A 14,451-nucleotide genomic window follows, 5' to 3' on the forward strand; every position below is an offset into this window, starting at 1 on the left:
CTTAGGTCCTGCTGATGGCGTTTTGGCTTCTGAAGGACCCCCAGGCCCACCAGGCAGGGAGGGGCTCCAAGGTGAGGGACATGGAAGGCACCCATCCTTGGGTTGTAGGGCCACAGCTATTTTCAGCATCTTGCGGCAGGAGAGTCCAATAGAGTCAAAGGTGATCAGAATTTGGAAGTAAGTTTTATTCATAGAAGCCAAGAACTGGAAACAGCCCACACGTCCAGAAAGAGCTATTGATACATACAGCTGCTGAACCTCAGAAACAGTGTGTTGAGCAAAAAGATGCCTGTCACAAAAGAATTCATGCTGATGATTCCATTTATATGAAATTCAAGAAGAGGGAAAACTAAGCTGTGGCGATAGAGGTCAGAGCAGTGACTGCAAGAGGGAGAAGGGACAGGCGAAACTGAAAAGAGGCACAAGAGAACTTTCTAAAGGGATAGAAATGGTCTGTGTCTTGGTCTGGATTATCTTAGTTACACGTCGTATCCCAACATAAAACTCTGTCACACACTTAAAATGTGTGTTTTTTATTATGTGTGAATTATTTCTTAATGAGTGGTGAAGTTGAGTGGCTTCTTATTTGTTCATTGGCCGTTTGGATATTGAGGTCGTTTAGTGAAGAAGATAAAACTAAAATTAGTAAAAATAGAAACAGAGGAAAGCAGAGCTGAGGGGGAAGGAGGAAGGCCTCTACAGTTGGCCTGCTTATCTAATAGGATGGCTCTGTCAGTTCTGCCCTTGTGCATTTTGGTGGCCAAATTATATTAGGAAATGCAGCAAGTGACTGCACTGTCATATGAAAGGAAAAGATGTACCCCACACCAAGAGTAAGTTTTCCTTATATGCGAGCTCAGAGGTGGTTAATGGTTTGCCCGCAAGGCAGAAATCATGACTTGTTTCAGGTACCCCTAGATCAAAGGTTGAAACCTATTTATCCATGTTAATCCTATTGTGGTGTGGTTTGTTGACAGTGGTTCTGAAAGGGGCCTAGTAAGTAAGGTACCATGGCTCCTGCAGCTTCCTGGGGCCTGACTTAATTGAGGAGAGGGGTCAGACCAGGCAATGCCACATGGCCAAGGCCAGCAGTTTGTGCTGTGAAGTTGCTTTACTCAGACTGACCACGGGTAACTCTGCCCCGTGTCTGTGCTTGTTCTAGACTCTGGTGGGCAGCAATGGGACTATTTTGACCACAATGCCTGTGATGATGGGGCAAGAGAAAGTGCCCATTAAGCAGGTACCGGGGGGAGTCAAGCAGTTGGAGCCCCCCAAAGAAGGAGAAAGGCGGACGACTCACAACATCATTGAGAAGCGGTATCGCTCCTCTATCAATGACAAAATCATCGAGTTGAAAGACCTGGTCATGGGGACGGATGCCAAGGTAGGTGCCAAGCAAAATGGTATTTCATGTCCCACAATTTGCCCTCCACTGGTCTTTACTGCGGGAATTTTGGAAGACCCAGATCCAGTGAGTGAACATCAGGATGGTTTAGAGGTGCTTTCTTATTAATTAAAGCATCTTGGGGTTTTTTCAAGATTATAAAATATTAACCAACATAAGGGAACTGTTGGGGATTGGAAAGGCAGTGACCTGCCTAGACCTTTGAGACTGCTTTGCAGTGATCATGGGTCCCTGTAGCCCAGGCAGAGGACTGCCCCCTGCTCACCAGCAGGCAGATGCAGGACTGTGTGTACCGTGGAGTCGGCTGGTGGCGTTGCCACCATATGTTTAATTGTGTTCAGGGGTGGTTAGCAATACTGTACCTTTGAGGGAGGAGACAAAATGGAGATTGGGTCTTTAACAGCAAATAGAGGAAATAGATTTTTCATTATTTCTGGTGTTTCAGTGAATGTGTCTTCTGTCGTGCAGGTGGTTTTTTTTTCCCTGTTATCTGTTTATCTTCATCTCTATTTTTTAAATTATTTTTCTTGTTATTTATTTTTTTGCTTCCTCATCTCTGTTTTGAAAGAAAATTTTATATTCCTTGTAGCCTATAGATCTGAAATGTACTAATATAACTTTACTTAAGGTAGCTATCCAGCAATGCTCTGGTCTTTTGTCGTTTGTTTTCTTTAACGTCTTTTGGTTCCCGGCGCCTGGGTGGCTCAGTCGGTTAAGCATCCGACTTCGGCAGGTCATCGTCTCACAGTTCGTGAGTTCCGGCCCCTCGTCAGGCTCTATGCTGACAGCTCAGAGCCTAGAGCCTGCTTCAGATTCTGTGACTCCTCCTCTCTCTGCCCCTCCCCTGCTCGTACTTTCTCTCTGTCTCTCTCTTTAAATTTAATTTTTTAATTTTAAAAAATTAAAATAATAAAGTTTTGTTTTGGTTCTAAGATTACTATAAGAAGTGGGAGTACTAGCTAATTTTTATTTATCAAGTGTCACTATGCACCAGACCAGGGGCTACTCTCTTTACATGTATTATCTCATTTTACCCTCACTACAAGCCGGTGATTCATATATTATCATTATCCTCATTTTAAGGACGAGGAAAATGAGGTTCACAGATGTTGGGTAACTTGTCCTGGGTTGCACAGCTAACTAGTGAGTGAGGCAGCATCTGAACCTGGAGCCACGCCTTCACCCCATGAGCTCTGGGTCTCTCCCCTCTCGCTCTGCAGCCTGCAGCGATGCCACTGTCTTTTCACCCATCTTCCTTCCCAGATGCACAAGTCTGGCGTCCTGAGGAAGGCCATTGACTACATCAAATACCTGCAGCAGGTTAATCATAAACTGCGCCAGGAGAACATGGTGCTGAAGCTGGCAAATCAGAAAAACAGTGAGTAAGCTCACTTCCGGTTGTAGAAGTCCTGTGCTGGGCACTGGGGAGGACCCACTGATGTGTACAGGGTGCCTTCAGAGGTGAAACAAGAGCAAGGACCATGTGCCCCTCACCCAGCCCAGCCCTGGCCCAGGCGGGGCTCTGTAGAAACAGACCATTTGCCAGATGTGGTTTTCTTTGCAGAGCTCCTGAAGGGCATCGACCTAGGCAGCCTGGTGGACAATGATGTGGAGCTGAAGATCGATGACTTTAATCAGAATGTCCTTCTGATGTCCCCTCCGGCCTCTGACTCAGGGTCGCAGGCTGGCTTCTCCCCCTATTCCATCGACTCTGAGCCAGGAAGCCCTCTGTTGGATGATGCAAAGGTATGAGCTTCTGAAATCCCCTGATCCTTGGATCTTCCCCATCTCTCCTGAGTTAATTGTGGAAGAAGCTGCCAGCAAGGGCCAGGCCAAGTGTTCAGAGGACTGGGGCTGGAGAAGACTAGGAATTCAATGAAATTAGTCAGGTCCTCCTGTCTCCCCCACCCCCACAGAATCTGCTTAACTGGTTCAATGTCGTCTGGTCTTAACTGGTCCTTGCTGAAAGAGCCCATCTGAGAGGATTAAGGGCCAGATTCAGAACGGGAACACACAGCAGCTGTCACGCCAGCACGAGGAGTTGCCGGAGGCGCCTCATTACATCCTTCGCCCATAATGGGCCTGGCAAGACCACTTTTTGAGGTTGTTCAGTTGGTTTAGGGCAAGGCTGCCTCTGGGTCCTCTTCTGGAAATGATTACAATTTGCAATCTAACAAAAAACATTCCAACCCAGGCAGGGCCTTTAATTGTCAAAGAAAGCCCCTGGCAATTGTTTAATGGAATTAGCCAAAAGAGGCTCGAGCCTAATGATCTAGCCTGGGGAACCTGCGGAGACCATTGGCAATTTCTGACTTCGAAAGCACAAACTTCCCTCATAGCCTAAGTTTTTGATCAAACTGTTATAGTAACACGTACTTAATTTTACTGACGGAGCTCTAGTTTTGAAATATTTCATAAATGTGATTCTGTTTGATAACAAAAGACCATATGGTAGATACGTTGAATTAGCTAGGTATCTGTCCTCAGAGGACATTTTCAGATGGCTTTCAAATACCGAAAAGGAGTGGTGTAGTATGTGCACTCTGGGATCCAGGGAGATCTGGCTCTAGGCTTCCTCCCTTAGAGGAAGGCTCCCCGGGCAGGCAGGCCTCTGCCTCCAGTTGTCCCTCTGTGAAATGGGGAGGGAAGAAAAGCAACATGATGCTTTTACAACAGGCAGACTCCTGCAAGCAGATCCATACTGAAGTTGGATACCTTTAATCAACTGTGCTGATGTTTAATTTACACACAGTAAAACACACCTGCATGCAGTTTGTTGAGTTTTAACAAGTATAGACGCTTATGTAACTATCACTGTAATCAAGATATTTCCATCACCCACAAAGCCCCTTCATATACCATGGCGGGTAGTTCACACAACCCCCTCCAGCCTCAGACGGCTACTGATCTGCTTTCTGCCACTTCCGATGAGTTTGTCCGTTGTGGAATTCTACAGAAACAAAATCATGCATAATGTTCTCTTCTGTGACAGAGCTCTGTTTTATAAGTAGGACTCCTCTACCTTTGGTCTTCAGAACACGTCCTTGTCTCGGGTGGCAAGAGGGCGAGCGTGCCAGGGTTTGAGAAGCAGTGGGAGAGCTGTGGACTTCTTAGTTGCCTCCTGGCTCTATTCCTGTCTGATTTGGTGGTCTTAAATTTAAATCTCCCAGTCTGACTCCAGTACATATATAAATGTTAGTAAAATGCTGCAAAAACCCATGTGATGTTCATTCCAATCTCTCTCCCCTGTCTTGAAGGTCAAAGATGAGCCGGACTCTCCTCCTGTAGCCCTGGGCATGGTGGACCGCTCTCGAATTCTGCTGTGTGTCCTCACCTTCCTGTGCCTCTCCTTTAACCCCCTGACTGCCCTGCTGCGGTGGAGAGGGGCCCCCAGCTCTGACCAGCACCCGTACTCTGGCTCCGGCCGCAGCATACTGTCCCTTGAGTCAGGTAGAGGGCCCTTCGTGCCACCAAAGCATGGGTGGGCTGCCGTGGCAGGAGATGGGCCCTGCGTGTGCAAAATGCTCTGCTCGTTCACGGGGTCCCGAAGGGCTTTTGTCGCAGGCCTGGTAGGGAGTGACATAAGCCACTTTTTGGAAGTAGCAGGGCAAGCCCAAGTTCAGTAAGAACAGAACAAATCAGGAACCCACACTGCTGTTGTCATGGGGGCAGGGATAAGGGAAATGGGGGTATACCTATTTGAAGGAAGATATGATATTTTTGCCTGAGTCATGAAACCAGTGGTCCGACCCCACCTTGACTAACACAGACTTTTGTGGCACCCAGCTCCATAATGACAAGGGCTACAGGGTTCCTGTTTAGGCTACAGAACTGTCCCAGATTTGCTGATAGTGATCCCTACCTAAAGCATTTAGACATTGTTACTAAATGAAGCAATCTTGTCATCCACACTTCTTCTGAAAGTGAGGTAGAAGGCTCTTACCTGTCAAATGCTGGGGGTCACGAGGTGCCCTGCGGTCCCCTACGGCTGCTCTGGGAGGCTTTTCCTCCTGGCTCAGCTGAGATGTTCCTCTTTAGGCTCTGGGGGCTGGTTTGACTGGATGATGCCAACGATCCTCTTATGGCTGGTGAATGGTGTGATTGTCCTGAGCGTCTTTGTGAAGCTGCTGGTCCACGGGGAGCCAGTGATCCGGCCACATTCACGCTCCTCGGTCACCTTCTGGAGGCACCGAAAGCAGGCAGACCTGGACCTCGCCAGGGTGAGTCCTGCCATCCACCTCTCCCCTTCCTCCCCCAGGCTCAGCTGATAACTCAGTGACTTACACTGAGTAGCCAGTGTATAAAGTCCTGTCATAGGTGCTTGGGGGTGGCAAGAGCAGGACGGGACCCTGCCCCTGACAGTCACAGGGCAGCAGGTGAGAGGACACCTATGTGTCAGTGATTCCATGGACATGGGAGGATCTGCAGTCTGTGCTGTGACAGAGGAAGAAGAAAGTGCTGCAGGGGTTGGGGCAGGAAGGACAAATTCTGGCCGAGGGAATCTGGGACCTGAGCAGAGAGTGGTCAGGGAGGGAGGACCTTCCAGGTGGAGAAGTCTTGAATAGATGGGATATTTGGGGATCAGCAGGTGGGTCAGTATGTCTGGAGTTATAGGATATGTCTGGGACAGGTGAGGGCTAAGGCTGGAAGTGTATCTAGGGCCCAAATTGGAGAGGTCTTTGACTAGTAACTGATTTGGGGATTTTTTCCCAAGGAGAACCAGGAAGGTTTTTGAGCAGGAAAATTAGCTGAATGTTTTCTTTTGAAATCAATAAAGAGGGGCGCCTGGGTGGCTCGGTCAGTTAAGCATCAAACTTCAGCTCAGGTCATGATCTCACAGTTCGTTGGTTCAAGCCCCACATCCGGCTCTCTGCTGACTGCCTGGAGCCTGGAGCCTGCTTCAGATTCTGTGTCTCCCTCTCTCTCTGCCCCTCCCCCACTTGAGCTGTTTTTCTCTCTCTCTCTCTCTCTCAAAAGTAAACAAACATTTAAAAAAAAAAATTGGGGCGCCTGGGTGGCTCAGTCGGTTAAGCGTCCAACTTCGGCTCAGGTCATGATCTCGTGGTCCGTGAGTTCGAGCCCCGCGTCGGGCTCTGTGCTGACAGCTCAGAGCCTGGAGCCTGTTTCAGATTCTGTGTCTCTCTTCTCTCTGCCCCTCCCCTATTCACGCTCTGTCTCTCTCTGTCTCAAAAATAAATAAACGTTAAAAAAAATTTTTTTTTTAAATAGAAATTAAAAAAAAAAATAGAAATCAACAGGGGCGCCTGGGTGGCTCAGTCAGTTAAGCGTCCAACTTCAGCTCAGGTCATGGTCTCATGGTTCAAGAGTTCGAGCCCCATGTTGGGCTCTGTGCTGACAGCTCAGAGCCTAGAGCCTGCTTTGGATTCTGTGTCTCCCTCTCTCTCTGCACCTCCCCCACTTCCACTCTGTCTTTCTCTCTCAAAATAAGTAAACATTAAAAGAAAAAAAAATTTTTTAAGTAAAAAAAAAATAGAAATCAACAAAGGAAAATTTATGGGGAGGATTCTGGGGCAACACACAGCATCAAAGGAAGAGTTAAACGTCACATGTCAGAGGCACCAGAAGCAGAACAGTCCTTGGCTGCAGTACACTACAGGCCACCCTCCCCTCCTGCGGGCTGCAGTGCCCACAAGAGAGAATCTGATTGACCAGCCTGGAGCTGTCAGCCATGCCGAGGGCTGTGGGTACTGGAATGTAGATGTGGTTGTTGGGGGCCTGTCCCTTGAAGCGGGACTATTCCCAGAAAAAAAGCATTTCAAGATGTGTGTCTTAAAGGCAGGTTCAGGTCTGTGTTTAATGAATGTCATTCTGGCAGCTGTGTGAAGTGTGGGGTTGGGAGGAGGGGGCACCGAATACACAGAGGCAGGGTCGCGGCTCCTGGAATAGACCTGTCGAGAGGTGGCAAGGACCTGGAATGGAAAGGAAAGACTGACTTGGGAAATATTTGAGCCGTAAAGTGGAATGGAAATGATGTGGCGTTGACTCCAGGGTCGGGAGCGCTGGAGCTGTGGGATCCTCTGTCTGAGCGGTGTTACTTGAAGTGCCGTGAGAGGGCCCTGGGGGTGAGAAGGGACCAGGAGGCAGGTGTGTTCTAACACACCAGAGTGTGTTAGAAGCTGTGCATCAGCTGGGAGAGGGTGCTCCCTTTGTCCCGATCCACTTCCCATAATGGTGCAGGGAGGAAATACGGGTGTCGTACTCACCGCAGGACCCGGGAAAGGAGAGGATGGCTTCGTTCTGTTTCCCATTGATGAGAGAAACAGACAGAAAGAGGTCTTCCAATACAGAGCCATAGATTCTCCATTAGAACCTCTCAGGCTGTCAAAGAGTAGTTCATCCAGATCCTTGGTTACAGTAGTTTTGCCATGTGTTTGTCTAAAGCCGTGGTTCTCAGAGAGAAGCGGTTTCTATAGGTGGGGGAGGGTGGGGCTGGAGGACCAAGAATTTGCATTTCTAACAAGATCCCAGGGGCTGACGCTACTTGTCTCCAGGAACCACACTTTGAGAACGTAAAAGCCTAAAAGATCATCTAAATCCATTTTATCTTTTTTTTTTTTTAATTTTTTTTTTCAACGTTTTTATTTATTTTTGGGACAGAGAGAGACAGAGCATGAATTGGGGAGGGGCAGAGAGAGAGGGAGACACAGAATCGGAAACGGGCTCCAGGCTCTGAGCCATCAGCCCAGAGCCTGACGCGGGGCTCGAACTCACGGACCGCGAGATCGTGACCTGGCTGAAGTCGGACGCTTAACCGACTGTGCCACCCAGGCGCCCCAAAATCCATTTTATCCTATGTATAAAACTACTACGGGAATTTGTGGATAGTATTTGATCATAGATAGACCACAGTACAATCCCAATTTAGTAAAAAAAAAAAAGCCGGGAGAAAACATATGAAAATGTCAGCAATCATTCTTTCTGGGGGATAAGGTTCCTAGTGATTTTTTTACTCTGATAATCTAGGGAGTGAAGGGAGGGTAAAAATTTTTGGTAAAGCAAAATAAAGAGGCCACAGCAAGGCCAGCGAACATCATACCTCTTGCTGCTTTCTAGGGGGATTTTGCGGCTGCCGCGGCCAATCTACAGACCTGCCTATCAGTGTTGGGCCGGGCGCTGCCCACCTCCCGCCTGGACCTGGCCTGCAGCCTCTCCTGGAATGTGATTCGCTACAGCCTGCAGAAGTTGCGCCTGGTGCGTTGGCTGCTCAAGAAGGTCTTCCAGCGCCGGCGGGCCACCCCAGCCACTGCAGCAGGCTTCGAGGACGAAGCTAAGGCCAGCGCCCGGGACGCAGCCCTGGCCTATCACAGGCTGCACCAGCTGCACATCACAGGTGAGGCGGGGGGTGCGGCTGCCACTGCTGGCTGGCCTTAAGGTGCCCCGTGCCATCTCCACCCTGGCTTGGTTTGCCAGTTTTTGGTCCCAGTTGAAGCCCTTTTTACACTACTCTTCTCGAATGGTTAGACAGGCCTTCCACCCACACTCATGGCTGTAAAGATAGCTCGTTACTGCAGCTCATCAGTTTAAGATACACATTTTTTCCCATTAACATCTCTACCCTTGGGTTGTGTCCCTTATTTACACAGTGATATGGAATCACAGAGATATGGAATGGGTGAACTGGCACTGTGTTTTCCTTAGTGGTACCTAAAATTAGTAGTAAACTTAAAATTGATGTCATCTTAGATTCAATGGAATATCATTTATTTCTTTCAACAAACTCCTGCTCTAAGGATAGGCAGGCTGGTCAGCAAGTGAATGACAGTTTAGTGTGGTAGTGGTAGCAGAGGATGGGGCTTCAGTCGGGAGGCGGGAGGGAGGGGGTACTTGTTGAGGAGGGTTTCAGGAAGCTTTCTGAAAAGTCTTGGCTTTGCATGGCAGGATGCGTAGAGGACGCCAGCTGTGTGGAAGGGGATGTGCCTTCCAGGCAGAAGGACATTCCCAGGGAGGAGCCCCACCTGGGGGCTGGAACTATACCAGCTGGGATAGTTCCCATCACTCATTCCCTCCACATTTGCTGAATGCTCTGTGCACCTGGCTTTATACAAGGCACTGAGAGGACAGGTGACTAACGTATGGTCCCCACATTGCTTCCATCCTCCCTCCCGTGAAAAGAGAAAGCCAGATTGTGCCTCTTGAGGGAGACCAACACCCCATGCCTGTGCAGAACAAAGTGTAAGGGCTGATAAAAAGACGGGGCAGGCAGGGTGGCCCCGTGGGAAGAACGTGGGGCTGATGAGGTCAGGAGGCCTGGCTTGGCCACCGTCTGGACCTTTGACATGGGGCCACCCCTGAAGCTGAGCCTCCCTTAGCAAAACGAGGGGACTGCTCGCCCTAGCCACCTCCCAGCCCTGTAGTGCGGACCAAAGCAAGAAACAGCATGAAAGCCTCGCAGCCTTGATGAGCCCCCGTGCCTATGCAAGGACACTTTGGCCCGTGACTTCAAGGTCACACCATGTGAGCTGTGCGACCCTCATATGGGAGGTGTAGTAAGCTTTTCCTAGCCTTCCACCTACTAACCCGTGATGTGTCTGGCTGTCCTGGCTGTTTTATGTTACTTCTCCCTCAAAAAGATGCGTGCTTATATACTGTAGATTCTTTTAAAATGAAAATAAATTAACGGCAATTTTGTTTTCTTGTTTTGTTTTCTAATTTTTATCACCTCCTCCGATATTTGGAGGCATAGGGTGTGTTAGCAGAACATGGTTGTGCTGTTGGCACTGTTTGGAAAATGTTGCAGTGCACATCTCCGAGTCCCGTACAACAGCCTGCAGTCATAGTGGCTCCCATTTATACGTCCCATGTGCCATGTGCCGGGTACTTAACATGCATTTTCTCTTGTCCCCAACAGCCTATGAGGTAGAAAGGAACCTATGAGGTAGAAAGGAGCTACTGAGTCGCAGAGCCTAGCATCCCATCCAGGACCATCTGATGACAGAGTCCAAGTACTGTCTTCAGTCCTTCTGCTCTCACTCTGACTGCACTAGAGAAAACCTTGGTTTGGAGGAATGTGTTAACATCAGTGTCTGTGTCTGCCTGCCACAGGGAAGCTTCCTGCAGGATCTGCCTGTTCAGATGTGCACATGGCTTTGTGCGCCGTGAACCTGGCTGAGTGTGCAGAAGAAAAAGTCCCGCCGAGCATGTTGGTTGAGATCCATCTGACTGCTGCCATGGGGCTCAAGACCCGCTGTGGGGGCAAGCTGGGCTTCCTGGCGGTGAGTACCCTGCAGGTCCCCTCTGCAGACTTGCACTAAGCGCCCTTCCCCAGCCAGGAGCTAAGATGCAAAAACGGGTGTGGGTCTGCCTTTGGGTGCTGATTATCTAGAGGAGTAGGTATTCATCCACTAGGCTATTTCACAAATATTTATGGCACTGAACAAAACAGACCCCCCTGCCAAAAAAAAAAGAAAAAAAAAAAACCCAAACCCTTATGGCTCTTATAAGCATAAGTGGGACATTTTGGCACCTGAAGTAAGATGGACTCAGTGATACAGAGTGACCTGGATTCAAGGGGTTAAATATATGACTTCTGCTCTCCAAGTGGTCATAAAAAAAATTTTTTTTTAAGTTTATTTTTGAGAGAGAAGACGCAAGAGCGGGGTGGCGTAGAGGGAGAGAATCCCAAGCAGTCTGTGTGCTGTCAGTGCACAGCCTAACATGGGGCTCAAACCCACAAACCATGAGATCATGACCTGAGCCAAAGTCAAGAGTCAGATGCTTAACTGACTGAGCCACCCAGGCGCCCCGTTGTGGTCATAAAGATTTTTGAAATTTTCTGGTTGTGTCTCCTGGTGTTTTTATTCACAAAGAAAGGTAGTGATTACATACCTTAATCACAGCACTGTGAGTCCAGAAACGGGAAACCGTGCACGTCTTCAAGGAACTCAGGTCAGACCTAGGGCAGGAACTGCTGTTATCAGGCGCCTCCGTTGTGCCCGGCATGGGGCCAGCCTTGGGAATTCACAGTTGGCTAACTCATAGTCCTTGTTATCAACTAGTTCACAGCATCTGCTGACCTCAGGCTTTCTTACTCCAGCAGAAACAGGCATGTTTTATTTGGTGCTTTGAGTAGGCTGCTGAATACATCAGCCGTGTTCAGAACAGAACGATCACATCTCCGTTTGTTGGCATATCTCAGTAATGACACTGATGAGCTGATGAATAGGAATGTGCCCTGTGGTGACACTGATGTTTCCTGAAGTGTGTCGCCACAGTCTAGGTGACAGAGAGCATGGGAAAGCCCAGTGTACTTTCTGTGTCTCAATCTTGTCTCAGTGACCCTAGATAACATGTTCGTTCAGCAAACGTTACTGAGTCCCTGCTCTAGGCCAGGCATCCTCTGCAGTGGAAATGCATCAGTGAGCAAGACATTTGCCCTGTCCTCAGGGAGCACACAGTCTGGCAGGGAATTCAGACAAGGAACAGGCCTTAAGGACAGTAGGTGAGTGCAAGGCTTATTTGGCTGCCCAGAGAACACACTGGGCTCTTAACCCAGTCTTCAGAGAAGTCAAGGTGGCATTTCCGGGCAAGGCCAATCTAGGCTAAGAGCAGGAGGCATCAGCCAGGCTGTTTCCCTATTCCATTTGTTTGTCCTAATGTCTGATAACATAGGCATGTTATCACACTTGTAACTTCGTGCCCCCCCCCAAAGGTGTTTTGAAGACCTTAATTTTATCAAAATACAATGCACATACAGAAAAATATGCACATTTTAATTTACAGCTTGTAACAACTGCCCAGAGCCAAGAAGTAGGACTTCTGGGGCGCCCAACTGGCTCAGTTGGTGGAACATGTGACTCTTGATCTCAGGGTTGTGAGTTCAAGCCCCATGCTGAGTGTAGAGAGTACTTAAAAAGAAAATCTTTGAAAAAATAGAAGAAGAGGGTGCCTGGGTGGCTCAGTCAGTTAAGTGCTGACTCTTGTTTTCAGCTCAGGTCATGATCTCACAGCTTCTGAGATTGAGCCCTGCATCAGACTCTGCACTGACAGCATGGAGCCTGCTTGGGATTCTCTCTCTCCCTCCCTCTGTGCCCCTCCCCCGCTCATGCTTGTGTGATCTCTCTCTCTCTCTGTCTCTCAAAAAAAAAAAAAAAAAAAGAAGTAGGACTTCCCATCATGCCCAGAAGTTTTTGCAGGCTTTCACTCACACTGCCCCCCTACAAAGATAACCATTATTCTGGATTCAGTCACCATAGTTTAATCTGCGTCTTCATTTGTTATTTCTATAAACTTTTATTAAAGTTTCCTTATTTGTTTTTGAGAGAGAGTGTATGAGCAGGGGAGGGGCAGAGAGAGAGGGAGAGAGAGAGAGAGAGAGAGAGAGAGAGAGAGAGAGAGAGAGAATCCCAAGCAGGCCCCGCACTGTCAGCACAGAGCCCAGCTTGAGGCTTGATCTCACACACTGTGAGATCACGGCCTGAGCCAAAATCAAGAGTCGAATGCTTAACCAGCTGAGCCACCCAGGCGCCCCTTTATAAACTTTTTGTTAAAGTATAACATGCATGTGGAAAAGTACGTAAAGCATAAGTGCACAGTTCAGTGACTGCACAGAGTGAATGCACTCATAAAACCAGCAGACAGATCAAGAACAGAACGTGACCAGGACCCCAGAAGTGTCCCTTAGGCCCCCTTGCAGTTAGCAAACTACCCCTACCCCTAAGCTCTCCAGCCAGAGCGATCACCATCCTGATCACTTCTCATGTTTTGCCTCGGAACTTTGCATGAGGGGAGTCCTACAGTATGTGCTTTTGCTCAGTGTCATGTGTGAGATTCATATGTGTTGTTGCATATAGTTATGGATGGTCTATTCTCATTGCTTTATAGTATTCCATTCTATGACTAGACTTATAGATGCACTGCTGAGTTGTTTCCTGTCCTTGGTTATTGGGAATAGTGCCGCGGTGAACATTCATCTTTTGGTGAGCGTGAGATTGCATTTCTAGGGCTGGTGTTGCTAGGTCAGCGGTTACGTGGATGTTCAGCTTTGATAGACGCTGCCCAACGGTTTTCCAAAGCAGACGTACCAGTTGCCACTCTGCCAGCAGTGTATGAAAGAAAGTTCCAGCTCCACATCCCCACCGAACAGAGGATAGTGTCACCTCTGGCCCTTCTGGTGATGCCTGATAGTTTTCACTTGTAACTCCCAGGGGATTAGTGATGTCGAGCACCTTTTCATTGGCCACCTTTTCATTGGCCGTTTGGATCTTCTCTTTTGTGAAAACCACAGAAGAGTCCTACCTATTTATTTGGGATGCTGGTCTTTTTATTGATTCAAGGAGTTCTTTGTTCTGGCTCCAAACCTTTGTTGGATGTGTGCTTTGTATGGATCTCTCTCCCTCTGGGGCTTGCCTAGTCTCTCTCTAAATGGCGTCAACTGATGAGCACAAGTTCTGAATATTTGTCAAATCAGATGATTAGTCTTTTCCGTTACATACACGTTGTGTCCTGTTCAGTGAATCTCTGCCCTATCTCACTTGTGAAGACACCTTCCTCTGTTGTCTGCGAGACACCGGACTTTTTTTTTCCACATCCAAGTCCATATCTACCAGGAGTTGATTTTTTGTATGAGATGGAGGTGGGCATGCAAGAGCTACTTTTTTTTTTCCACTTGAATGTCTCCCTGCCCCAGACTCTTATTTATTTTTTTTTTTTAATTTTTTTTTTCAACGTTTATTTATTTTTGGGACAGAGAGAGACAGAGCATGAACGGGGGAGGGGCAGAGAGAGAGGGAGACACAGAATCGGAAGCAGGCTCCAGGCTCTGAGCCATCAGCTCAGAGCCCGACGCGGGGCTCGAACTCACGGACCGCGAGATCGTGACCTGGCTGAAGTCGGACGCTTAACCGACTGCGCCACCCAGGCGCCCCCCCCAGACTCTTATTAAAGTGACTGTCCGTTCTGCTCTGCACCAAGTGGTACTTTTTTCATAAATCAAGTGTCCATATATAACGAGTCTGCCTCTGGATGCTCTGATCTGTTCATTGCACAACACCACACACCCCTAATGGTCGAGTCTTCTAATATGTCCT

General features: G+C 48.3%; 1 protein-coding gene across 1 annotated transcript in view; it reads left to right on the forward strand.

Annotated features, from left to right (window-relative positions):
- SREBF2 (sterol regulatory element binding transcription factor 2) overlaps positions 1-14,451 on the forward strand; it is a 59,617-nt gene that overhangs the window by 27,806 nt on the left and 17,360 nt on the right. The window contains 7 exon segments of the mRNA XM_047067408.1: positions 1,163-1,384; positions 2,669-2,783; positions 2,970-3,151; positions 4,663-4,855; positions 5,444-5,625; positions 8,480-8,756; positions 10,469-10,638. Coding sequence (XP_046923364.1) covers positions 1,163-1,384; positions 2,669-2,783; positions 2,970-3,151; positions 4,663-4,855; positions 5,444-5,625; positions 8,480-8,756; positions 10,469-10,638 — 1,341 coding nt within the window.

Source organism: Lynx rufus, unplaced genomic scaffold, assembly GCF_022079265.1.
Source record: "Lynx rufus isolate CCGP_SWC_20201006 ecotype Redwood Valley unplaced genomic scaffold, mLynRuf1.p SCAF_7, whole genome shotgun sequence".
Lineage (NCBI taxonomy): Eukaryota > Metazoa > Chordata > Mammalia > Carnivora > Felidae > Lynx > Lynx rufus.